This window comes from Carcharhinus amblyrhynchos, chromosome 8, assembly GCF_965287045.1.
Source record: "Carcharhinus amblyrhynchos chromosome 8, sCarAmb.v2.hapA, whole genome shotgun sequence".
NCBI lineage: Eukaryota > Metazoa > Chordata > Chondrichthyes > Carcharhiniformes > Carcharhinidae > Carcharhinus > Carcharhinus amblyrhynchos.
Window position 1 is genome coordinate 71,400,520 of NC_137331.1, and position 26,654 is coordinate 71,427,173.

Consider the following 26,654-nt stretch of genomic DNA (forward strand, 5'->3'; position numbering starts at 1 on the left):
TTATCGCCATTCCTTTGCGATCACTGGATCAAAATCCTGTAATTCCCCTCCCCTTAACGCATTGTGGGTCAAGCCATAGAAGACAACTCACCACCATCACCTCTGGTCGCTTTCTCTCTCCCCAACCCTCTGTTCGCCATATCTCTCCTCAACAATCCACTCACCTCTTGCTTCCTAAGCCCTCCACTCACTTCTTTACACTAGCTTGAACTCGCCCCCTGCCCCCCCCCCCCAGCTCTCCTGTCATCACCTCCCTCTCCAAACCAGCTGACTCACTGCAAACCCTCCTGATGCAATGCCACCCCCCCTGACCTTCTCACTCACCTTCTCCCTGGCCTTCCAAATTGAACCACTCACCCAGCTCTCTCACTTGCCTCCTCCCTGCCTGACTCTGTCACCTCCTCCCTCCTAAAGCACCCAGACATATAGTTTTCTCCTGACTCCCCACTTCCCTCTCTTGACACTCCAACACCACTTCCATCCCAATTTGCTTCCTCTCTACCTGACTCTCTACTGCTGGCTTTCCTATCCAATCTACTTGACTCACCAATCTCCCTTCCCATCCTCCCCACTTGCACCACCTCCATCCCACCACCGCCGACTACCGGGACTTGTAACTTTCTCACACTCTCAGTGCCAGTTCGATTCCAGTCTTGGATGACTCTCTCTGTGGAGTTTGCACATTGTCTCTGTGTCAGCATGGGTTTCCTCCCACAGTCCAAAGATGTTGAGGGGAGGTGGATTGTCTGTTAGTTTCCCAAGATGTGTAGGTTAGGGAGATTTATGGGGATTGGGTTTGTGTAAAGACAATGTTGCTCCATTATCATCGGAAAAATTGATTAATATTTCAGTTTGAACCTTGTATTAGAACTTTCTTTTAATAAAGATGCTGACACAAAATGTTAGTCCATCTTTGTTTTCAGGAGCTAATTGACTATTTCTAACACTTTGTTTCTATTATTTCAAATTTCCAGCATTTCCATGTATTCTAATTTATGTTTTAATGTGTGTGGCAGCATTGAAGGTCTGTGCAGCATAGATCTATACAAACGGACAGATCATGACAAATTAAGCTCCATCCTTCTGGCATGCAAACAACTACACAAAGCTGGACTTCTGAGCTCTGTATTGATGTGCCAGGTAATTTTTATGTTACAAGTGCAGTGTGAATTGCACATATTTTTGAGCAATTTACTTTTATTTAACAAATTCTCAAGTATGCTGCAGACAATTGAAACAAATTTATTTATTATTAAACCAATACCTAATGGTGGCATTTTACACATAAGGCAACTTCACATCCAAAAGATAATTGGTGTTTGGATCATGAGCACTGTTCTTGCATAAAACATGATTTCATTTTAGAGATTGATGTCAGTGTAATAAGGCTAAATAAGTTTTGTGAGCCAAACTGTTGGTGTAATGGTAAATGTCACTGGGCTAGCAATCCAGAGGCACAGGCTAATGCCCTGGGGCCAAAGGTTCCCATTCCACTATAGTAGTTGGAATTTAAATTTAATCAGTAAATCTGGATTCTAAAGGCTGTCTCATTAATCGTGATCATGAAAGCATTGATGATTGTTATAAACGCTGACCTGGTTCAGTAATGTCACTGAGGGCAGGAAATATGCTATCCTTATTTAGTCTGGCCTACATGTGGCTCCAGACTCCCAGTGATGTAGTTGACTCTTAAATCACCTTGTGAAAATGGGCTGGCAAACTCAAGAAAGAACTGAGATAATAAGCCTGAATTTAATTGGGAGTGCGGCAAGGGTCATGCAGACGGGGGCCAGGCAGGTTGCAAACTGTTGTGATTTCTATAGCATGAAACCTGGGAGATTTGAACTCCCTCATCATATGCCAGTCATACAATGCCAGTGGAAAATACTGGGTAGGATGGGGAAATGGCACCTCTGGGGCCGAAAAGCAGTCTGTTAAGCAGTTGTGAGGACTAATTGATCATAGGTGAGAGAAGCCCAGGGCAGAGGAGGTCTTCCCTGTGTTCCAACAAAGATAGTTTAAAAGCAAAGGAAAAACATGTACGTTTTGGGGTTTTTCTGCCCCTGTCTCCTCATCTGGCAATAATGGCTTGTGGGGAAGCCAGATGCCCCTCCACCAAGGCCTCTGGTTAAGTGCAACAGTTGATGTTTCTGGAGCCTGATCCACATGGTTAAAAGAGCATGAGACTTTTATTGGGTTTGGATTTCAAAAGGTTAAAATTGGAAACTAGATTGAGTGGGTAGCATGGCAGCACAGTGGTTAGTACTGCTGTCTCTCAGTACTAGGGGCCAGGATTCGCTTCCTGGCTTGGGTGACTGTGTGAAGTTTGCACATTCTCCTTGGATCTACGTGGGTTTCTTCCGGGTGCTCCGGTTTCCTCCCACAGTCCAAAGATTTGTTGGTTAGATTGATTTGACCGTGCTAGATTGCCCATTTAGTGTCCGGGGGATTAGCAGGATAAATACATGAAGTTATGGGGATATGGCCTGGTGGGATTGTTGTCGGTGCAGGCCCGATGGGCCGAGTGGCCGACTTCTGCACTGTAGGGATTCTGTGGATTCAAAGACTCAAAGATTCAAAGATATTTTGGCCTTGGAGGGAGTGCAGAGGAGGTTTACTAGGCTGATACCGGAGTTGAGGGGGTTGAGCTATGAGGAGAGGCTGAATAAACTGGGCTTGTACTCGTTAGAGTTTAGAAGAATGAGAGGAGATCTCATTGAGACGTATAAGATGATGAATGGGATGGATAGGATAGAGGTGGAAAGACTCTTCCCACTCAAAAAAGACAATAGGACTCTGGGGCACAGCCTCAAGATAAAAGGGGGGTGGTTTAGAACGGAGTTGAGGAGGAACTTCTTCACTCAAAGGGTGGTGAATCTCTGGAATTCTCTGCCCGTTGAAGTGGTGGAGGCTGCCTCGCTAAATATTTTTAAGACGCGGGTTGATGGGTTTTTGATAAGAGAGGGGATTAAGGGTTATGTGGAGAGGGCGGGAAAGTGGAACTGAGCCACGACAGATCAGCCATGATCTTATTGAATGGCGGGGCAGGCTCGAAGGGCTGGATGGCCTACTCCTGCTCCTATTTCTTATGTTCTTATGACTCTGGGGATGAAGTGGTTGACGTATGAGGAGAAACGAAATAGTTTGGACTTGCTGGCATTCAGAAAGATGAGAAGGGATCTGATCGAGGTATATAAAATTTTAAAGGGGATTGATAAAGTAAATATAGACCAAATGTTTCCTTTTATTGGGCAATCTGGAACAAGAGGTCACAGGTTGAGATGCGGTAGGTTTAAAACTGAGATGAGGAGGAACTACTTGCAAAGTGTGGTGAATTTGTGGAACTCGCTGCTCCATGGCATGGTGGAGTCTGAATGTTAGAATGGTTTCAGGAGGGAGATAGACATATTTCTAATTTTAAATATGGGGAGAAGGTGGAGAGGTGGATTTGAGACCAGGGTGAGATCAGCCATAGTCTGATTAAATGGTGGAGCAGGCTCGAAGGGCTGAATTTGCCCATTTCTGCTCCTAATTCCTATGTTCCTATGGAAAAGTGGTGTATCTCTGGGTAAGTTCCAAGGGTGTTTTGTCCTATTGTCTTTTCATTGCCAGTTTGCTCTTTCAAGCAAAAAGCATGTAACTGCGGTACATTAACATTTTGAAACCAGAAAAAAGACGAGTAAAACATGTATTTTTCAGGATAAAAGGTCTTTTGGTCAATTATGATTGTTACATCCTGAATCCATTGCTGCTGAGGCTATTATGTGGAGATACTGGCGTTGGACTGGGGTAAACACAGTAAGAAGTCTGACGACACCAGGTTTAAGTCCAACCGATTTTATTTGATAGTAAACTCACAAGCTTGAGTTTACTATCAAATAAATCGGTTGGACTTGAACCTGGTGTCGTCAGACTTCTTGCTGAGGCTATTGCCAGACATTATCGACTCTTTTTGCACTCAACAAATCTAGAGCCTTTCTCAAAATCATTGATTTACTTTCCATTCCTCTCACTGTGCTACACAGCAGATCATAAACCAAGAAAAAGCACTCCAAATAACTTGATGAGAACGGCCGTAAGAGTGCATTTGTCCATCTCGCCACTCACTTTTGGAGGAGCTACCAATTTACAGGATATACGAGTGACATTAGCAGAAAAGGATGTTGAATATTGACTCTCTGCAGTTTGCACTTCTCCCTCTGATAAATGGTTTCAGAACAATGGAAATGCAATTTTATACTTTCCAAATGAGGGAATGCTTGGGAAAGAGTGGAACAAATTTTCAGTAACTATGGAAAGAAATAAAAATGAGAACCAAACAAATTCTGACAGTTGAACACATGCATTTAAAAAAAAAGTAGATTCTCTTCTTCGACCTCAGGAGATTAATAAATATCTTGTTTGGTTGAGCTGTTTTTGGGATGCAGAATCCTATCCCAAAAAAGTGCTAGTTAACCTGTGGTGCATTGAAAACAGCAAGAAGTTTCACAACACAAGGTTAGTCTGACAGGTTTATTTTGGATCATGAGCTTTTGAAGTGCTGCTCCTTCATCAGGTAAGTCAGTGCTCCAAAAGCTTGTGATACCAAATAAATCTGTTGGACTTTAACCTGGTGTTGTGAGAATTCTTACTGTGCCCACCCCAGTCCAACACCAGCATCTCCACATGGCTACCACCAGCATTGAAAATATTTAGATAATCGGCTAAATTTACAACCTGAGTGTTTGAGGTTGGGGCCACTAAATGAGTATTTTACTTGGCGAAAGCCTTGCAACCCAGTGGTTATAGATGAAAGTTGTTTCTCACATAGCTCATTTTGCTAACCTCATCCAAGTGTATTGACCAAATTTTGTGTATTTCCAGATTGTGAGAATCATTTGGTTAATTTAGCATTTACATATTGGTCTGATCATTAATGTTCTAAATACTACCATTATTTTTTTAATACAGACTGGGAGTATTGATCTGCCACTGAATTCAAAGCTTTTATCCACTGTTTACAAAGGAATTGCACCTGGAGATGAGAGGAAGTCACTCCCATCAATAGATGTCAGCAGTAAGATGTTGGCAGATGGACTGTTAGAGCTGTCATTTTCCCTTGGTGGGCAGGTCAGTGAATGTGTTGTGATGAATAATATATTTTACCACCAGCGGTTAGACAATTCATCATTTGGGTGTAAATGACTGGGTATACACTGGTGCCTTCCTTGCAAGCTTGGGTGTGTCTTGACCCATGGAGACCACCCCTTCAGACAACATCAAAGCTGCCTCTTTGATAGCATCCTCTGTTAGCTCTCAGGATGGAATCTTGCTCTCCTTGCCGAACCCTAGCTAAATCACCCTGGCGAGCCTGAGCTTACTAAGCTTGGAGCTTGGGCCTTTTCAATCTATGCCACTGCTGCCACCTGATTCACTTTCCTACTTGAACAGTGGGAATATCTCTGTTTGAGCTTTGCTAGAAAACGCTTTTGACTCCCATCCCCACTATCTCTTGCCACAGGCACATGAAAGTACATGTATGATGGAACTAAGGACAAAAAACACCATTCCGCAAACAAAATATAAAACATTCTATTAGACAGCCCAGTCCTGTCCTATTCAAGACTCATAAATAGTATGTAAATGACTGAGAATTTAATGAACCCAACCTGAAAATGTATGATGTATGGATTTTAATAGAAAATGCAGATTGCAATGGACCTTTTTTATTTCCTTTCTGTAAATTAAGGAAGTCTGCATTTTAGGATGCATTTTAATCATTTGTATGCTGAAATGATCAAAATTGTGCAATCCTTTTGTTGTTTTATGCTTTTCTGATTTTATTGATGTCTACAACAATACCATGAGTTATGATTACTTGTTTTATTTATTTATATTGACACCACAATTCAGCACTTGCTTCCTTGATTATTTTGACAATCTAATTATCTTATCTATTCCCAGCTGTAGCCAATGCTGTCAGTAATAATACTGGGACTGACAAGCCGCCAGCCATCCAGTTGGCTGACAGCTCTTGGGAACAGAAACTTGTCCCTGAAAGGAATGGGAACCCTGAGCGCAGATACTTAATTGCCTGCTACATGTAAAATTGAGTCAGTGCTCCACAGCTGAATGAAATGGGGTTTTCCTCCACTTTCCAGGTGGTGAATGGAGCCATTGCAATGCATTGACACATTCTTTTAGTTTGAACGTTCATTTCCCTTTGGTTATTTGCAACAGGCAGTGTGCTGATTATGTGCAACCAACTCATGCTTGCAAAATTCAGAATATAGTGTCCAACATTAGATGTGATTCTGCAATTGGACAACACTTATTTAATAATGTTCATTCTGGATTCCTAAATCCCTCCACCTTTCTTTTCTACTTGAAGACGCTCCTTAAAATTAATGTTAGCCGAACCCTAATATCATTAAGTGTTGGAATGTCAAATTTTAATGCATTTTGGGATTCTTTTCTATGTTAAAGGCATTCTGTAAATGCAAGTTATATAAGATCAGTTTAGATTTGACTTTGATTTCTGACTGAACTTTTCAACAATGCTGGGAAATGAACTTGAAACCACCTGAATATACTCTGTTTCTTGATCCCTGTAGTGTGAGGAACTAGTCTCCTTGCTATTGAACACAATTGAGCTCTCTGTGCCACTGTCAGGAGCATCTCAGAGACATTTCATCAGTTTTTCCCATGGTGAATACTTCTACAATTTGTTTCCGGAAACAATTAATGGTGAATTGCTTAGAAATCTTAACTCTACAGTGACCCAATTAATGGGATCAGCCAGCGAAAACCCTAAAATGGTAAGCACTATTCAAATCACAATATATAGATATTATTTTGGATAAATTGTTAATTGTCAGTGGAGAGGCAATTAAGGCATCCCCTTTTCAGTATACAGAACCTATCCTGCAGTGTTTCTAACTGTTGGTCGGAGCATGCTGTTTTGTAATAGTCAGGATGTAATGCATAGTGTATTAAGTAAATAATATTGCAATACATAGTACTGATTAAATATTTTCAAGTACAGTCACTGTTGTAATATAGGATAAGGTTTATTCTGATTAGTATTGATTTATTTGAAACCATGATGACTCCTGTTTCCACAAATGAAATTTGAATGGGTCATACTCTTATTTTTTTTCCTTAAAATCTTTATGGTATTGTTTTTAAGACGAGGCTTTCTTTGCATAGCCCAGGCAAGCTAGCTACAACAGTTGTTAATGTTGCCTTATATATGTTGAGGCCCAGTGTTGTAACTCTCAAATGTAAGAGCTTTGTGAAGCCCAAACCAGCACGGAAACTTATGCACACATTAATTTTATGGTAACTTATTACTGTGTCGACGAAAAAGAAATCAATATATGGAGAGGTGTGTGCAAAGTTAAATTTGTATAGATTATGTGGATACAATAGATATTTAACCAGTTCACACTCTGTCTTTGAACATGCTGCTCATTTCTTTCTCCTTTTGTTTAGGTGAGCACTGTTTTAAATGGAATGCTTGATCAAAGTTTCAAAGACCATACTGTACGGAAGAAGCAGGGTATTCTCCTGGTAAATGCTGTACTTAAAAATTGGGCAAAACTTAACTCATGGTGGACAAAGGATTCTATTCCTGAGACCAAGATAGCTGTCTTAACTCTGCTTTCCAAAGTGCTGCAGGTATGTTATATTTGCCAACAGTCTCTATTAAATGTGAAACAATGCAATCAGCATATGGAATTTGAGTCCATCATAGGATGTACACCTTCAAAACCATGTTGCTTTTTGGAGCTCATATCAAGAGTAAAGAGAATGTTCCTTATTATTGGAAAAATTAAGGGAAAGCATGTTGCAAGTTTTTGTTTGTTCTAAATTAAATGTATTAATATTGCGCACAATTGTATTTAACATTGCTTAATAAATAAGTAGCCTATATTGTACAACCGTTCTGAAGAATTGGCAGGGTAGCAGCTCTTGCTTTCAGCTGCCTGGGTCACACGACTCCCTTAAACCTTTCCACCTCTTCCTTCAACTTTAAAATCCACCTGTTTTCCAAGTTTTTGACCAGCTTTTGTGATAGCTCTTGCTTCAACTTAGTCCAGTTGTTCATTTTTGATTGCATCTTTGAAATGTGATAATTAGAATAGTACAGCACAGAAAGATGCCATTTCATCCCAGGAATCTGTACTGACTCATTCAGAGAGCACTTTAGTTGGTCCCACTCTTTCGCTCTTTCCCTGTATTTCTACAATTTTTCTCCTTGCAAATATTTGGTAAATTTGCTTTTGAAGGTTACTATTTAATCTGCATCCAGTTGAGCGGTGCATTCCAATTCATCCACCTACTGCACTAAAAAAAGTTTGTCGTCTTGTTGCCTCTGGTTCTTTTGGTCAATTCTAAAGCTATCCTCTCTGGCTATTGACCCTTCAGCCTTTTAGTTTATTTGTATTCACTCTATCTTCTCTTAGCCTTCTTTGCTCCAAGGAGAAGAACAACAATTTCTCCAGATAACTATCTTTCATCCTTGGAACTCCCATTCTAAAAATACCCCTCTGCAAAACACACATTTATGAAATGCCCTCTTAGCTGAAAAAGCAGTTTGTTAGGATCATAATTCTGAATAGATCGAGAATGGGATTTTCTGATGAAATTGTTTTACTGATGACCCTCATCCATACAAGTATGTTAAATATTTTTCAAATATGACAATGTGTATCTGTTAATGTGTAATTATGTCCAGATCAGAGGATTTCTTGGAAAAATAATTTTGCAATCTGCTTATGGGTTAGATCTATGTATGTGTATGGTTTTGCTAATTTGAGTTTTTTTCTTTCAGATTGATTCCTCAGTCTCTTTTGGCAACAGTCATGAGGCATTTTCAGTGGTATTCCAAACTTATACCACAATATTGACAGACTCAACATTGGCTTTAAATTTGAAGGTATTTAAGCCTAATTGAGGAAAAGCTAAGTAAATGATGTTATATAGCAAAGGTTCTGGATGTCAACTATTTTGAGGGTGTGAAATCCCTCTTCCTTTGCAGTTAAGATCTCGAAGTGTCACTTACCACCTCCAGTAAAAAGATGCTTAAGTGCATGTTCCTGTTAACTGACCTGCACCTGCCTGTGTTGCTTTTCTGCTCGCTAATTGTGCTAATGACTGTCACAGTTTCCCCTCTCATTTCCTTTCTCCTTGATCCTCTTCTCCCATGGAGAGATGGAAGTTTTCTGCTTGTTAACCTCCTCCAGCAGGAGGACTGTAAAAAATGAGACTTTAAAACAATTGTGATAGTAGGAAGTTCAAAATAATACATGAAATTGAGAAACCGTAAGCGCATTGTTGGAGTATAAAATGGTGGCTCAGCCTAAATTTGGGCAATTTTGAGAGCTAAAACTAACTGACTGAGAGAATTTTAAAGAAATTATAAGAGAAATAAGATGAGAAAAACAGTGAAGGACTTTGACAGAGTAGGGCCAGAATTCTCAGGGCGTTCACACCCTGCTGCAAGCGAGAATAAAGAATTTGGTGTTCAGCCAAATCTCCATTCACTGTAGCAGGACCAGAAAATCCTGCCAGCGTGAACTGCTGGAAAACTTCACCCTACCTATCAAGGAAAAACTGTTCTCTTTGACAGGAACGCTGATGTCTCTTGATAAGTAATTGACAGAAGAGTTAGAGGGAAACTGTGGATCCACAAAATTTTCACAAGTTATTATGATCAAGAATGTACACTTGCCAGAATGGTGAGAATGGATTCATCAATAACGTTTGGAAGGATTGAATAAATACTTGAAAAGGAAAAGAATTGCAGGAGTTTAGGGAAAGAGCAGAGCAATGTGATTAATTGGAATCCCTTTGAAACTTTTACCCATTAGTGCTGTTGCCAGATTTGAAAAGTTTATCCATTGAATGGATGAAATTAATGCTAAAATATTCTGAGACTTGCTTTTATTTTTGCAGACAAAGGCAGTCATTATATTACCATTTTTTACACATCTTCCAGAGGAAAATCTTATCGTGCTTAGAAATGCCCTCAACCAATTTGTGGCTGCCCATTTCCCTATGAAATCAGATGAATTTCCTAAGGGCACGTTGAGGTATAATAACTACATTGACTGTGTCAAAAAAGTAAGTACAATTTGTTAGCATCATGCTATTTTTGCTTTGGGCTCAAGGGTGGAGTAGTAAGTTTAATATTTTTAGAAGAATTAAATTAGCACTCTTCACTACATGTTCAGGATTGGAAAGGTAAATTTCAGTTGTTTAGAGAAAATAAAAAAATGTGAGAATCAATTTTCTTCCAAGTGTTTATGCACTTATTGTAGTGTTCCTCTTCAAATGTCTGTTACAGGTATAACTTCAGCTGAAATATGCTATGGATATTTTAGTTAACATGCATATGGAACAATTTTAATTTCTTTTATACTGCGTGAGATTTTTGTGCAAAAAAATGGATGTTTTCCCCCTTCCCCATTGGTGATATTTTGGAGAATATCTGCACCGTCAGACATCCCCGCAAAAATTCTATCATCGTCATTATTTGCTGATTAAATCCGTGCAAGTTTCAAAGGAGTCTAGGAGATAGAAAACAATGAGTTGGACATTAAGTCAGGGAGCTGGTACAATTAAAAATAATGGGTTGAAAGCATTATCTTCCTTGAGTGAGTTAAATCATAGTTCAAATGTATTTTCTTGATTTTTCTTCTGGTCCCTACTTTCATCAATAATTTGAAATAGTTCTCTCTCCTTATGAACTGTTCCCAACCTTCTAGAACTAGTGTTGTCACCCTCCTCTCAGAATCAGCCCTCAATCCATGCCTTCTGATGTTCCACTTCCAACCTCCCTTCCTTCTCTAAGGTCTGTGCCCATCTCCTTGTTGAGAGCCAAGTTCCTGATTTTTTCCCAAATGCTGGAAGGAGTTCATAAATAGTGTTTGAAGCCTTTGACAGTCAAACACACCATCCTCCTCATAAGTCTCTGTTCTTCAGCTCCGGAGGACTTGTCTTGCCTGCATCTATCCTTATCTATCTAGTCGTAGCTAGAGTATCTCTGATAGTTTTTAATTCATCCTCACTGTCTCCACTGAAGCCCCCTCTGGATCCTCTTTTTTACGTTTGCCCTGGGAGGCATCATTCACAGCTAGAAGGTCTGGTTATATGTATATGCTGATGACTCCAAGTGTGTCTCGCCACCATTTCTCTCAATCCCTCCACCAGCTTTGTGCTGTCATGTTGCTTGTTCAACATGAGCTGTAACTCCCCAAACTCCTCCGTGCTACTTATTGTATTACCGCATTGTCTCAAACTGAACCAGACTGGTTGCAACTTTGTTGTCCTGTTTGACACTGAGCTGAACTTCTGACCTTGTATTCTCTCCATCACAATGACTGGCTTATTTCACCTTCATTGCATTACCTATCTCTGTCACCACCTCAGCCCAACTGACACTGAAACTCCTATCCATGCTTGGTCATTTCCAGACTCAATTACTGCAGTGCTGTTCTGGCCAGCCTCCCATCCTTCATTGTGAAGGTTATCCTTCATGATCTCACCTTCATTGGCCAGATGTTTTATTTATGCGCCTGGAGTGTACCGAGGAATGTTTTTCTATATTAAAAATGCTGGCTACATGTGATATTTTTGTTTTACTCCAAGCACTAGTACTGATTTTCCTGTATCACCGAGTGAGTGTACAATGCAGTCTCCCAAGTAGTGTTGTTTATATATGATGTTTTGCTTCAAACCTGAAATTGAACTAATTTGGAAAATTGGAGAAAAAATGAACTTACCCCTTTTTGTTCATTGGGTTTTTATTATTTGTTTAGGAATTGCCCAACACTAATTTCTTATGACACCAGTGAATCAAAAAAAGACTTGCAATTAGAAGAAAAAAAATGTTAAGTTATATTTCACAATTCATTTGTTAATTCATATGTTAATTGTTTACTCCAACTGTGATTCAATGTGTTTTTCAGTTACTGGATGGTTTGGAACTATCTCAGAGTCCGCTGTTGTTAAAAATTCTGACTGAGGTTCTGTGTCGTGACAGCAAACATGTTATGGAAGAAGCATTTCAGATCTGTTTTCAAAATATAGTAGAAAGGTATATGTTGCATATGATGTAGGAAACTAAAATATTGGGGGCTGTCAAAGTGTAAATCCTTTTGTTTTTAGCCTTATTGGTACTGCAGGTTAATAGTGCAATTGGATACGATATGTATATGCTAACAGCTTAGTATATAGTATATTTAGGATATAAAAATGCTTACAGCTCCAATGCTTGAACTTAATATTGAATTTGTTACCCTAGAGATGTGTGAAGATTTACACATGACTATGTACATATTAATATTTGTGTTTTTGTCTTGCTTTTTAGTACGATAAGTAAGCTTTTTATTCACAGATTTATTCGATTGAAAACGAGCTCTTCATGGGAGAGTTATTGAACACAGTTTGTTCTATTGTTATCTCCCAATCTAGATATTCTTTTGTCATACATCATCCATAGTCGAAAGGGTAGATAGGCTATAAGTTCTCAGGGCTGTGCCTGTGCTGATTTGAATTGGTTGACAGGAACAGATGAAGGTGATGACCAGCTTTTGAGTGGTTGTCCAATAATATTGATACTTGGAACCTGAAATAATGTGCATTTTGTTAACAATCTATCGGTGCATGTATGTAATCTAACAGCTGCAACCAAAATGTGTGAAGTAAAACAATATTTAAAAAGATCGGATCTGTCCCAATTTTTCTTTCGTAATATGCAGCAAATTCTGTAATTGGGGGTGGCAGGGTGGTGATGTTGCTGATGGATGGTGTAAAATGACATTTGAGAAGCAGGATGCCAAAGTATGCCACAGCCTATTGGTCTTAGATGTGCAGTCCTTTTCCAGAATCATCTTGTTGGCTTCACCTGGGCCTCTTTTCCAATTCAGCAAAAACTGTCCCAGAAACATGATTGAAAATAATTCCTGATGACACTCTTAAGTGTCTCCATGCTTAATTTTAGTGAACCAGCTGAGATACCAGTAATAATATCATAGATGTGGACTTTATATTACATGGTAACTCGCAGAGCTTCAACTGGAACCATTGCCTTGCCACATCATATATTGTGCCAAGAGGTCAGACTGGTATCTTTCTTCCAGGCACCTATCAATGTTTGCAATGTAACTATGACAAAAACATCTTCGAGCATTTTCACAATCTAAGGTGGTTTCCACTTCAAACTTTCATGTTAATTTTGTGCCTGGCCACCACTCTGAATCACTGATTGTAGAGAAATGATTTTGAGCTCATGGCTATTCAAAATATTCATCCAACTGGTTGTCAATTTGTCTGCAATTATCCTGTGGCATTTTACTGAGCAGTTTGGATGATGTGTGTTTATTGTTGCATGGTTTAATAAAGAATGTGTTCTTTTGGTTTGCATTGTAATTTTAGATTTTTTTGTTCAACTGTATTAGGGGTACCTGTGAAAAGCAAGTGGCCCTGCTGGAAGCTGCATATGAGATGTTCAGGAATGAAGAGATGCTTCCTAATACTACTAGACAGTTTGTATTGGACCGTTCTCTTCTCACTCTTATTGCCCACTGCAGTCCAGATGCTTTAAGAGAGTTTTTCTGCAAAATTGTTAAAGATGCCATGGAGATTGTACAGTCTAGATTCACAAAGGTAATCAGCGAATAGGTTGCATTTGTAATTACACCTTTTGACTGCAATATGTGCAAGTATGGTTTTATTTTTCTGAATACTGTAATCATTCCTGCGACTGGAATAGTAATTTGCTTATTTTATAGTTAGTCTAACAAAAGATTAGAAATAAAAGTTGGTGTAACCATCCCATACAGCCCCTCCAGCCTGATTCATCATTCAATAATATCGACCTCAAATCCACCTTCCAACCTGATCCCTAAATTTATAGCCTTGAATGCACTCACTTTATACTGGTTATGACTTAGCTGAAGGTGAAGAGCCATGAGTCTTAATACAATTGAGGATTCTAGATCTGGTAATGCATCCAAAATCTTATTTTAGGCGGTAGCTTCAATTCTGTGAACTCGAGTCATTGTCAGCCTTTCCTTTCCTGTAGAAGCATCCCCCTATTTGCTCCTCTCCCCAGGAAGGAGAGTCTGGCTGAGGCAGCAATGTTAATTTTGCAGTCTTGATAGTTTGTGTAATACAGTTGTAATCCTTGCCATGTGGTCACTCTTGAGATTATCCATCAGTGTTGTAACATTCCAAGTTGCAACACATAAAGTTTGTTTTCTTTGATTACAAAGATGATGACCCTACAGGGACGACCTGTTTTTAGGGAACCCTTTTCTGGTCATTTGTGGTAAGCAAGGGGTATCCTGAAAAGGACTGCTCAATCACAGTTGCGGCCGACAAAAGACACCTCTATCTTTTTCCTTATTCTTTCGTGGAACATAGGCATCACTGGTTGGCCAGCATTTATTGCCCTTCCCTAGTTGCCCAAGAGCAGTTGAGAGTCAAATACATTGCTGTTGCTCTGGAGTCACATGTAGGCCCGACCAAGTAAGGACTGCAGATTTCCTTCCCTAAAGGACATTAGTGAACTCAGCACAGATGTCCAATGATCATCTTTCACCTGTGGCCTGTGTGCAGATTCTTGTCCAGGGCCCCCCAGGTTCATATTCTGTCCTTGTTGCCAATTCCCCAGCACCACAGCTAGACCCTGGAGTTAGCCAGTGCTTAACATGGGGATCTTGGCACTATCATTGTTCAGACAATATTGATGGGTCAGATTTTGGTGATGTCTCAAACCATGATGATCGGGACCACCTTGCCATCTGCAGCTTTTTGCAGAGATGCATAATCTTCCTTTGCCTGTTCTGCCACAAAGGACTAATTGGATCGCAAGGTGACTGATCCCTCCCCTTAAGTTTGCCACCATGGGTAGCCATACCAGGAGCAAGGGTGCCTGACCGAATTGTCATGGGATCGTCAGAATGCACAAGCCCTTCTACCAGGTGGAGGTGGTGATCCATTGAGATAACCCCCATACTAATTACAATCTACTTCACAGAGGCAATTCACCTCAGAATGAACTGCCCTCTGAGGTTTGTATTAAATGTTGTCCACATGGAAAACTCCTTAACCACTGTTACCTCAGTGCCTAAATTAAAATTACACTCTAGACTTATGACCTACAGTTTGCAGATGACCACAGTGTTATTACTCTTTCTGCACTGGATTTGCAAACCACTTTTGATCCCCTCAATTCTGCATGCAAGGATTTTAGCATCAAATGACCCTTGAATGTTGCCAGAGCAAAACCCATATAGCAACACACAGCTGGGTGACCAGATATTCCATTTCCCATATAAGTTGAAGGAGAGACTCTGGAATATGTTCATCCACAGCCACATCGCAAAATGCCACCATTGACAAGATCTAGCAAGGGGTCAGCTCTGCCAGCTCAGCTTTCTACAAACTATAACAACATATATTGGGCAACTAATACCTCTACAAGGCAACAGAAGTCCTAGGGTGGAAGTTTCAATGCTTTTTTTCTAAGTGGTGGCTCAGGCGAGAAAAGCAGGCTGCATCACACTGGCTGCACAGCTGGCTTTTATAACTATATATTTTCCAGCACTTTGGGAAAAATAAATAAGTGTGTGTCCCACACCGTCATACTGGTGGCCAGTATCGCCAGCTTTACAGAGTTACATTTTTAAAGGGCTCACTGATCTCCAGTGCTAAAACTGAAAACACAGACCTCCCCCTCACCCCCGCAACCCAAGGGACACCAGGAGGCCCTCTTCACAGAAACAGGGAACCGCCATATCCACTGTGCCACTAAACAGAAAGAAGGAAAGAAAAGGCAGCAAGTTCTATATGCTGGTTCCCACAACCTTGTGGGACATATTGTCCCATGTGTTTAAAGTTATGAGATTCAAGAATTGGCTTGTTAAATCAAATGAAGACCTAGGGCAGAAATATGTAATTCTGAGTCCTTGAATCGAGGGGTAGCCGATAATAAAATGGCTGAGGCCCAACCACTGATGCTTGTGGCGCCTTAAGAGTAACAGCTTACCAACTTGAAAACTATATTTTATTCCATTTTCTGTCCTTTAACCAATTCTTTATCAATGTTAACATTTACCCTAGTCCCATGAAGCCATTAACTTATGTAACAAACAACCTTTTGTGCAGCACTAATGTCCTTCATAGAATGGCTACAGCTCTGAATGAGGCTATTCAGACAAGTGATCCCATGCTGGCTCTCTGCAAATGCGAGTTAACCAATTCCCCTCCCTTACCCTACGGTCCTGCGGATTTTTCCACTTTAGGTGTGTATCCAATTCCCTTTTGAAAGCTGGGATTGAATCTACTTCCATCACCTTTTCAGGGTATGCAGTCTGGATTGTAACCACTTGCTGGAACAGAATATTTTTCCCATGTTGACTTTGGTTATTTTGCAGATCAACTTCTATCTATGTCCTTTAGTCACCTGTCAGTGAGCACAGTTTTGCCTCTAGTTTTTTCTGCTTGATGTTATTTCTTATCTCCACTTGCGCTGATTCTCCAAGGTGGCCTTCACGACACACGACGGTGCAGAATTGCTGAGCAGAAACTGATTGCCAAGTTCTGCACACATGAAGACAGCCTCAACTGGGATCTTGGGTTCATGTCATACTATCTGTAAACCCCACAACTTGATTGGGCTTGCAAAATCTCACTAACTGTCCTGGCTGGAGACAATACACATCTCTTTAACCTGTGCTTAACCCTCTCTCCACTCACATTGTCTGTCTGTACCTTTAAGACTTGATTACCTGTAAAGACTCGCATTCCAACCATTATTTTGTAAATTGAGTTTGTCTTTTCACATGCCCTGTTTGTGAACAGAACTCCCACACACCTGATGAAGGAGCAGCGCTCTGAAAGCTTGTGGTTTGAACTATCAAATAAATCTGTTGGACTTTAACCTGGTGTTGTGAGACTTCTCACTGTGCTTACCTCAGTCCAACGCCAGCATCTCCACACCCTGATTTTCCAAACTAAGATCCTTTCTTGCTGCCATTCATTTTCAGTTGGTTTGATTTTGTTTACATGTATCATGGAATATTTAGTTCCCAATTTTGGTCACCATGTAATCCAGCCTCTGTGACTGTTTGATCAGACCAATTTTGGCTGTGTTTGTGCCATTATTTGTTGTATATAATTTTGAATATTTTGTGAATTTGGACAAAAATGCCTTTAGTTTTTATTATAATTTTCCCTTATTTGACTGGGTTTATTGATGCCTAATGCTGCTGAACCCTCTCTTCCTGTCGCACTGATTATCTTCATTCAGATTGATACCCTGCTCCATTGTCTTGAACTTTCTTTTTAGATTTAAAAAAAATCATCCAAACCCTCAATTTTTCCCCACCAAGATTTTTTGAAAAATTCATGCCCGGTTGCTGTCCAGACTGATTCTCCAGGTCACTGGGTCCCACCCAGCTTAAGTGGAGCCCTTCCCAATGGAATACCTTTCTCTCTCACTCCTACTTTTGCCAATGCCCCATGAATTGAAACCCTTAGCTCAAGTACTGCTCTGAACCATCAGTTCAGTTCTCTGAAGTATTGGACCTTATGCCAATTTGCACCTCGCTCAAGTAGTAATATAGAAATTATTAACTTTTGCTGTTCTGCTTATTTATTTTATCCTACTCCTCAAATTTACTCAACATTCCTTCCTAAGTGCTCAGAACTCATTCTTAGTGCTGCTTAATTCATTGGTTCACATGAGGACCACAGCAACTGGATCCTCTGTCATGTTTTCAAGCTCTTTTCCAGCTTTAAGGACCCCAGCATGGGGCATGCAATGCAGCTTTCAGGGCTTCCATTGTGGTTGCAGAGAACAATATTGATCCCCTTTTACAATACTATTCCCAATTGCCATCACATTCCTTTTTTGCTTCCTCACCTTGGATAGCTTTCTGTATCACAGTGCTGAGATAAAATTGTCCATCTTCTCCTGGAGTCTGTCTTCTCGTCCACACTGGTAGCAAATATCTATCGGTCAATTGTTGAGTGATCCATCACATCATCTCAAGGCCCTGTACTGCCTGAGTCATATTTCTTAACCACTGGCAAATCTAAACTATTACCTAAGTTCAGAGATGTGACTGCTGCCTGGATCAAAGTATCTAGGTAACTTGTCCTCCTCCTTTTAAGTCCCAGCAATGTTTGTAGTTCAACAGCTCTGAGCCAAAGTTCCTTGAGTTGCTGACAGCAGTTTTGGCTGTTCAGAATTTAATTGATCGCTACCAATTTCCACATGCTGCAGTTATAACACAGTACTGAGCCTGCCACCCATCTAACCTCGTTTTATATATTTAATTAATAAATGTTTTTATTCACTTGATGTTTTTAGTTTGATATTCAGTTTATCTAATTTTCTCACCTAATAGTTTAAACATCTGCCTTTGATTTGAGAGCAAAAAAAGGTCATTTCCTTCAGCTGATCATCTATCTGCTGTTCTGACATAATTCCTGACTAATCTTTGCTGTCTCTTTCTATATGTCTGCTTTCAATTTTTTCTCCATCGCAGTCAGCCACTAGTCCCAATCCCACTGCACTCCTGACTTACTCTTAATTTGAAACAGGTATGAAGTGCCTTGTACTATTTTAAAGAAAACACCAGGAAAATAGAATTGTGGTTTTACAATAGATAAGTTTATTTATTTATTTAAGTTTATTTATTAGTCACAAGTAGGCACTCATTCACACTACAGTGAAGCTACTGTGAAAATCCCCTCATTGCCATAGTCCAGCACTTGTTGGGATACACTGAGGGAGAATTTATCATGACCAATTTTTGATAAAATGATTGTTCATTGCAGACAAACGAATCCACCTTTGAAAACCAGTTGACAAAGAAAATTGGCTGTTACAAGCTGTTTGAAGTCATGTACGCACGCCTGCCAAAAAATGATGTCTACACAGATGAATCAAAGATAATCCAGGCTTTCCATTCTTCGGGTAACATAGAGGGCAACAAACTTTCCAAGACTTTACTGAAGTAAGGCTCTGCAGTCCCAAAAGCAGAAAATAACTGCGTACAAGCTCTAAGTTTTCTTTATATACTTGCATGGTTTGAAGACGTTTATTGTGTTTGCAGTAGTGTATTCAAGTATTTGTTGATCATTGTCATAAGCTACTGGTTGGAATCTTATGGAATTATCTAATGTGACACAATTTTGGCTCATTCTGTCCACCAAATCCATGCTGCTGTTTTATGCCCTCATGAGCTATTTAGTTTGATGTCTCGCTCCTCCCTCCCTATACTTCAGTGTGACTTTTTTCTAGCTAATTTTATTTTAATAGATCCCTGCTTCAATGGGTCTGTTTCAAATTGAGATCTTGCATTTTAAAAACATGAGCCAAATCTTCCAAGCTCCTTCAACATCACATTGGAGCAGTACTCCAAAGATGTGCTGGAGAAACCCTCTCGGAACTTCACAGATAATGGTTTAGAACATAAGAACATAAGAAATAGGAGCAGGAGTAGGCCATCTAGCCCTTCGAGCCTGCCCCGCCATTCAATAAGATCATGGCTGATCTGTTGTGGCTCAGTTCCACTTTCCCGCCCTCTCCCCATAACCCTTAATCCCCTCTCTAATCAAAAACCCATCAACCCGCTTCTTAAAAATATTTAGCGAGGCAGCCTCCACCACTTCAACGGGCAGAGAATTCCAGAGATTCACCACCCTTTGAGTGAAGAAGTTCCTCCTCAACTCCGTTCTAAACCGCCTCCCCTTTATCTTGAGGCTGTGCCCCCTAGTCCTACTGTCTTTTTTGAGCGGGAAGAGTCTCTCCACCTCTATCCTATCCATCCCATTCATCATCTTATACGTCTCAATGAGATCTCCCCTCATTCTTCTAAACTCCAACGAGTACAAGCCCAGTTTATTCAGCCTCTCCTCATAGCTCAATCCCCTCAACTCCGGTATCAGCCTAGTAAACCTCCTCTGCACTCCCTCCAGGGCCAAAATATCCTTGCGCAGGTGCGGCGCCCAAAACTGCACACAGTACTCCAGCTGCGGTCTCACCAATGCCCTATACAGCTGCAGCAAGACCTCCCTACTTTTATATTCAATCCCCCTCGCTATGAAGGCCAGCATCCCATTCGCCTTCCTGACCACCTGCTGCACCTGCAAGCTGGGTTTTTGTGACTCATGCACAAGGACCCCGAGGTCCCTCTGCACCGTCGCCTGCTGCAGTTTTTCGCCACGTAAGTAATAGTCCTTCCTACCATTCTTCCTACCAAAGTGGACCACCTCACACTTGCCAACATTAAATTCCATTTGCCATTTCCTGGCCCATTCGCCCAGCCTATCTAGATCCTTCTGCAGACTCTCCACACCCTCCGCACAATTTGCCTTTCCCCCAATCTTGGTGTCATCAGCAAATTTCGACACCCTGCACTCGGTTCCCTCCTCCAGATCATCTATATAAATGGTAAATAGCTGAGGCCCCAGCACCGACCCCTGGGGCACTCCACTATTCACCAACCGCCAATCCGAATAGCACCCATTAACCCCCACTCTCTGCCTCCTATCTGACAACCAGTCCTCTATCCACGCTAACACCCTACCCCCAACTCCATGTCCCCTGACCTTCTGCAATAACCTCTTGTGAGGTACCTTGTCAAACGCCTTCTGAAAATCCAGAAAGACCACATCCACCGGCTCTCCTCTATCCACTGCCCTAGACACATCCTCATAGAACTCCAGTAAATTTGTCAGACACGACTTCCCTTTAATGAAACCGTGTTGCGTCCGCCCTATCAAGCAATTCCCTTCAAGATGCCTCGCAATTTCCTCCTTAATGACGGATTCTAACATTTTACCTACCACAGACGTTTCCATGGTAATTTCCAGAAGTGCAAACTTCCTCTGGGTAATTCCCTCGCATTGAGAACCATCTGAAAATGCAATTTAAATCGCAGACTTTGAATGGTTCAACAAGGTTATATCAATCCAACACTGATTGCCACTGTCTCATTGTGACTAAGCGTTCTGCAAAATATATATATAATGGTATCCCACTTGCGTAAAAAAAAAGTTTTTTTTTCAGGAATCAGTTTGCAGTTATACAAGTAACAGAATGTGTTTGTGTTTTCTTTTTGTTCCCTGAAGGTCCTGCTATGATGCGGTTACTGAAAACATGGCTGGTGAAACTCAGCTCCTGGAGAAGCGGAGACAGTATCATTGTGCGGCTTATAACTGCATGATTGCTCTCCTCTGTTGTATTTTCACAGAGGCTAAGTTTTATCAAGGCTTCCTTTTCAGTGAAAAACCGGAGAAGGTAAAATGGGATTCTTGAATTTAAAAGCTAAATTCTTCCTGAGATTATGCCTTACCTAATTGTTTCCCTATTTGTTGCTAATGTTAGTAAAAGCTGCAATTCATAGTGTCTTAAGAATGTGAGTATTCTTAGAAATGATTGCGATATTTGTATTTACATAAGCAGTACTTTGCGTCTGCTTTTAATGAATGTGAATAATCCCTATGGTATGCGGTGGGAAGATAGTTTTCTTTTTGAGAGTTCCCACATGGTGATTTGGAGGTTCAGGAGTATGATAGGTAGACATTTGATAGAATCTCAGATCACTCCACTGGTGAACTATCACAGGCATGTTGCACCACCTCCTGCAGTTTACAATTGAGTCCTACTTCCATACCCTTGACTTATATTTTTCTTGAAAATATATAATAGTTATTTGATGCCTTATTAAAAACCAATATGGATTCTTCATCCTTCACTTTTTCTGCTGCGCATTGCAAATCTCAAGTTCCTCCCTTCATTTTATTTGTGATCTTAAATTCATACCCTTGAGTTAGCAACATTTCATAGAAAAGTAGCCTAGCATAGCACAAAGAGGCTATTTGGCCCACTGTGCTGGTGACAGCTCTTTGAAATAACTATTGATTAGTTCTACTCGTTTACTCTTTCTCAGCCCAAAGCTTTATTCTTTTCAAGTGATCATCCAATTCCCTTTTGAAAGTTCCAATTTAATCTACTTCCACTACCCTTTTCAGATCATGACTCACTATGTAAAATGTTTTTCCTTGTGTCTTTGATTCTTTTGCTGTTTTCCTCCAATCTGTGTCCAACCCTTCTGCCACCGAAAACACTTTCTCTTTATTTGCACTATCAAAACCAATCTTGATTTTGAATACCTCCAACAAACCTTTCCTTAGCCTTCTCTGCTCCAATGGAAAAGCCCCAGTTTCTCTTGGCCCTCCACATAATGAAACTCTAATTCTTTGTGCAATTTCTGTAAACATCCACTGTACCTTTTTTAAGCCTTGACATCTTTCTCTGAGTTTGGTGCCCAGAATGGGAGACAACACTCCAGCTGGCACCTAACTAGTATCATATAAAGGTTTGTCATTGCTTCCATGTGTTTGAACTCTAGCCTCGATTTATAAACAGAAAGAAATCCCACAACACCAATTTAAAGCCTAAACAGGTTTATTTGTAGCAAAACCCGCAAGCTTTCAGGACAGCCTGTCCCTTTGTCAGGTGGTTGGGAGTTCTGATTGTAAAAAGGACACAAAGACACAAACTCAATTTACATGCATGATGATTGGAATGTGAGTCTTTACAGCTAATCAATTCTTAAAGGTGCAGACAATGTGAGTGGAAAGAACTTTAAGCACAGGTTAAAGAGATGTGTATTGTTTCCAGACAGGAAAGTTAGTGAGATTTTGCAAGTCCAGGCAAGTTGTTGGGGTTACAGATAGTGTAACATGAACCCAAGATCCCAATTGAGGCCGTTTTCATGTGTGTGGAGCTTAGCTATCAGTTTCTGCTCAGCGACTTTGCGCTGTCGTGTGTCCTGAAGGCCGCTTTGGAGAACACCCACCCGAAGATCAGAGGCTGAATGCCCATGACCGCTGAAGTGTTCCCCAACAGGAACAGAACAGTCTTGCCTGGTGATTGTCGAGCAGTGTTCATTCATCCATTGTCGTAACGTCTGCATGGTCTCCCCAATGTACCAAGCCTCAGGACATCCTTTCCTGCAGCGTATCAGATAGACAACGTTGGCCGAGTTGCAAGAGTATGTACCATGTACCTGGTGGATGGTGTTCTCACGTGAGATGATGGCATCCTTATCGATGATGCGGCACATCTTGCAGAAGTTGCTGTGGCAGGGTTGTGTGGTGTCGTGGTCGTTCTCCTGAAGGCTGGGTAGTTTGCTGTGAACAATGGTCTGTTTGAGTTTGCGCGGTTGTTTGAAGGCAAGAGTGGGCGTGTTGGGATGGCCTTGCCAAGATGTTCGTCTTCATCAATGACATGTTGAAGACTCCAGAGAAGATGTTGTAGCCTCTCCGCTCCGGGGAAGTACTGGACGATGAAGGGTACTCTGTCCACCATGTCCCATGTTAGTCTTCTGAGGAGGTCAGTGCTGTTTTTGGCGGTGGCACGTCGGAACTGTCGATCGATGAGTCGAGCACCATATCCTGTTCTTATGAGGGCATCTTTCACCGTCTGGAGGTGTCTGTTGTGATCCTCCTCATATAGAACATAGAACATTACAGCGCATAACAGGCCCTTCGGCCCACGATGTTGCGCCGACCAGTTACAAAAACAATGACCCACTAGCCTATACCAATCCCTTTTCGTCCATAAACCTATCCAGAGATCTCTTAAACGCCCCCAAACTAGACGCATTTACAACTGCAGCAGGCAGGGCATTCCAATCCTTCACCACCCGCTGGGTAAAGAACCTACCCCTGACATCCGTCCTGTAGCTACCCCCCCTTAATTTAAAGCCATGCCCCCTCGTGCTAGCTTTCTCCATCCGAGGAAAAAGGCCATCACTATCCACCCTATCTAAACCTCTAATCATCTTATATGTTTCAATAAGATCCCCTCTTAGCCGCCTTCTTTCCAACGAAAACAACCCTAAATCCCTCAGTCTCTCCTCATAGGACCTCCCCACCATACCAGGCACCATCCTAGTAAACCTCCTCTGCACCCTCTCCAACGCCTCCACATCCTTCTTGTAATGCGGGGACCAGAACTGCACACAGTACTCCAAGTGCGGCCGCACTAGAGTAGTGTACAGTTGCAACATTACACTGCGACTCCTAAATTCAATCCCCCTACCAATAAACGCCAAGACACCGTACGCCTTCTTAACAACCTTATCTACTTGATTCCCAACTTTCAGGGATCTATGTACACACACACCTAGATCCCTCTGTTCATCCACACTATTCAAAGTCCTCCCGTTAGCCCTATACTCGACACATCTGTTGCTCCTACCAAAGTGAATTACCTCACACTTCTCCGCATTAAATTCCATCCGCCACCTCTCGGCCCAGCTCTGCAACCTATCTAAGTCTCCCTGCAGACTATGACACCCTTCCTCACAATCTACCACACCTCCAATTTTGGTGTCATCAGCAAATTTACTAATCCACCCAACTATACCCTCATCCAGATCATTAATAAAAATTACAAACAACAGTGGCCCCAAAACAGATCCCTGAGGCACACCACTCGTAACTGTACTCCATGATGAATATTTACCATCCACCACCACCCTCTGTCTCCTATCTGATAGCCAATTCCTGATCCAACTTCCTAGATTACCCACAATCCCATACATCTGCATATCAACAGATCCTGTGTATACGGAGGGCTTGTCTGTAGGGGATGGCTTCTTTAACGTGTTTAGGGTGGAAGCTGGAGAAGTGTAGCATTGTGAAGTTATCTGTGGGCTTGTGGTAAAGTGAGGTGCTGAGGTGACTGTTCTTAATGGACATTCATGTGTCCAAGAATGTAACCAATTCCGGAGAGTAGTCCATGGTGAGTCTGGTGGTGGGATGGAACTTGTTGATGTCGTCATCATATAGTTGTTTATGATTGTTAGCCATGAGTCCAAAGAAAGAAAATGTCTTTGATGTATCTAGTGTATATCATTGGTTGAAGGTACTGTGTGGTGAAAAAGTCTTGTTCAAACCTGTGCATGAAAATGTTGGCATATTGAGGTGCGATGTGTCTGGATGAAAAACTGTTGTTGAAGGTGAAGACATTGTGGTCCAGGATGAAGTGGATGAGATGTAAAATTGCATCTGGAAACTGGCAGTTGTTGGCATTGAGTACTGAGGCAGTTGCAGCAATGCCATCATCGTGGGGGATGTTCTTGTAGAGAACCGAGTCATCCATTGTGATGAGGAGTGCTCCTGGTTCAACTGCTCCATGTGTGCTGAGTTTACGTAGGAAGTCCATAGAGTCGTGACAAAAGCTGGGGGTTCTTTGAACAATGGGTTTCAGGTTGCCGTCCACATAGCCAGATAGGTTCTTGCACAGGGTCCCATTGCCCGATACGATGGGATGGCCGGGTGTGTTTGCCTTGTGTATCTTTGGGAGGCAGTAGAGATCTCTAATGCGGGGAGTATGTGGGATGAGAGCACAAAGGGTGTTCTGAAGCTCCGGATCAAAGGACTTGATCGGAGTATTGAGTTGACGGGTGTTTGCTGTGCAGACATGTGGATTTGGGCTGGTGTCTGTGGGAGTTTGCGCATTCTCCCCGTGCTTGCGTGGGTTTTCTCCGGGTGCTCCTGTTTCCTCCCACACCCCAAAGATGTGCTGTTAGGCTGATTGGCAGGCATAAATTGTCCCTAAATCAGATTCCCTCAATCTGGATGGCCATAAAACAGACGGGTCGTGGGTGGAGTAGGGGGACTGGTGGTGTTGAGATGGCGGCGTGGTCTCGTTGGGCCGAAGGGCCTGTTTCCCGGGCTGATTTTGTTCTGTGTTCTTTGTGTGTTCTTTGGTCAGATCTGCAGGTAACTGTAGTGTTCCTCGTTGTTCAGTTGTCGGTACACTTCTTTACAGTCATCTGTTCTGTTCAGTATGATGATGGCCCCTCCTTTGTCTGCTAGTTTGATGACAATGTCGCGGTTGGTCTTGAGAGTGCGGATGGCGTTGCGTTATGCTTGGGTGGTGATCGGGGTTGTCTTGAGTGCGGTTAATGAATCTGGTGTTGACGCACCTCCTGATGGCTTGGGTATACAGGTCAAGTCAAGGGCAGCGGCCTTCTGGAGGAGTCCAATTGGACTCCTTCCTCTTCGGTCGCTGCACTGCGGTTCTCTCTGGCTGTTCTGGTTCCGGTTCACTGTCTGTCTGATTGTGTTCGCTGTTGGCCTCTTGGGGTTCATGGAAGAATTCCTGCAACCTCATTTGTCTGATGAATTCCTCTGTGTCTGCTGCAAGACTAATAATAGGGTCCTTTTTGGTGGTGGGGCAGAAATTGAGCCCTTGGCTGAGAACTTCAACTTCATCTGGTTGAAGTGTGCAGTCCGACAAGTTGACAATGGACTTCCCTGCGGTGGTGCTGTTTTCTACCGTAGTACCAGAGGAGGCTTTGTTGCTGGTGGTGGTGCCGAGTTTCTCAAGTTTCCTGTTTTTGGTGTGCATGTAGATGGTGTAATTCCTTTGTCTTGTCTGCTTGGCAGAGCTTTGCAGCTGGTCTGCATCCTGAATGCAAGTTGAGAATATGAATTCTATCTTGGTTTCCAGGATGCGGCATTTGCTGTAGAGCTGGTGTATGAGTTGGTTGAGGAGTGTGAGAGAGGTGCAACGGCACCTCTTGTTCCACTCACATAGCTGTAAAGACTCTCATTCCAATCATTATGCA

General features: G+C 41.7%; 1 protein-coding gene across 3 annotated transcripts in view; it reads left to right on the forward strand.

Annotated features, from left to right (window-relative positions):
• prkdc (protein kinase, DNA-activated, catalytic subunit) overlaps positions 1–26,654 on the forward strand; it is a 220,736-nt gene that overhangs the window by 73,381 nt on the left and 120,701 nt on the right. For all 3 annotated transcript variants that reach the window (XM_080194241.1, XM_080194242.1, XM_080194243.1), the window contains exons 34-43: positions 1,017–1,140; positions 4,951–5,109; positions 6,594–6,797; positions 7,474–7,659; positions 8,816–8,920; positions 9,940–10,107; positions 11,955–12,082; positions 13,446–13,653; positions 18,838–19,016; positions 21,136–21,304. In XM_080194241.1, coding sequence (XP_080050367.1) covers positions 1,017–1,140; positions 4,951–5,109; positions 6,594–6,797; positions 7,474–7,659; positions 8,816–8,920; positions 9,940–10,107; positions 11,955–12,082; positions 13,446–13,653; positions 18,838–19,016; positions 21,136–21,304 — 1,630 coding nt within the window. The remainder of the gene's footprint in view (positions 1–1,016; positions 1,141–4,950; positions 5,110–6,593; positions 6,798–7,473; positions 7,660–8,815; positions 8,921–9,939; positions 10,108–11,954; positions 12,083–13,445; positions 13,654–18,837; positions 19,017–21,135; positions 21,305–26,654) is intronic.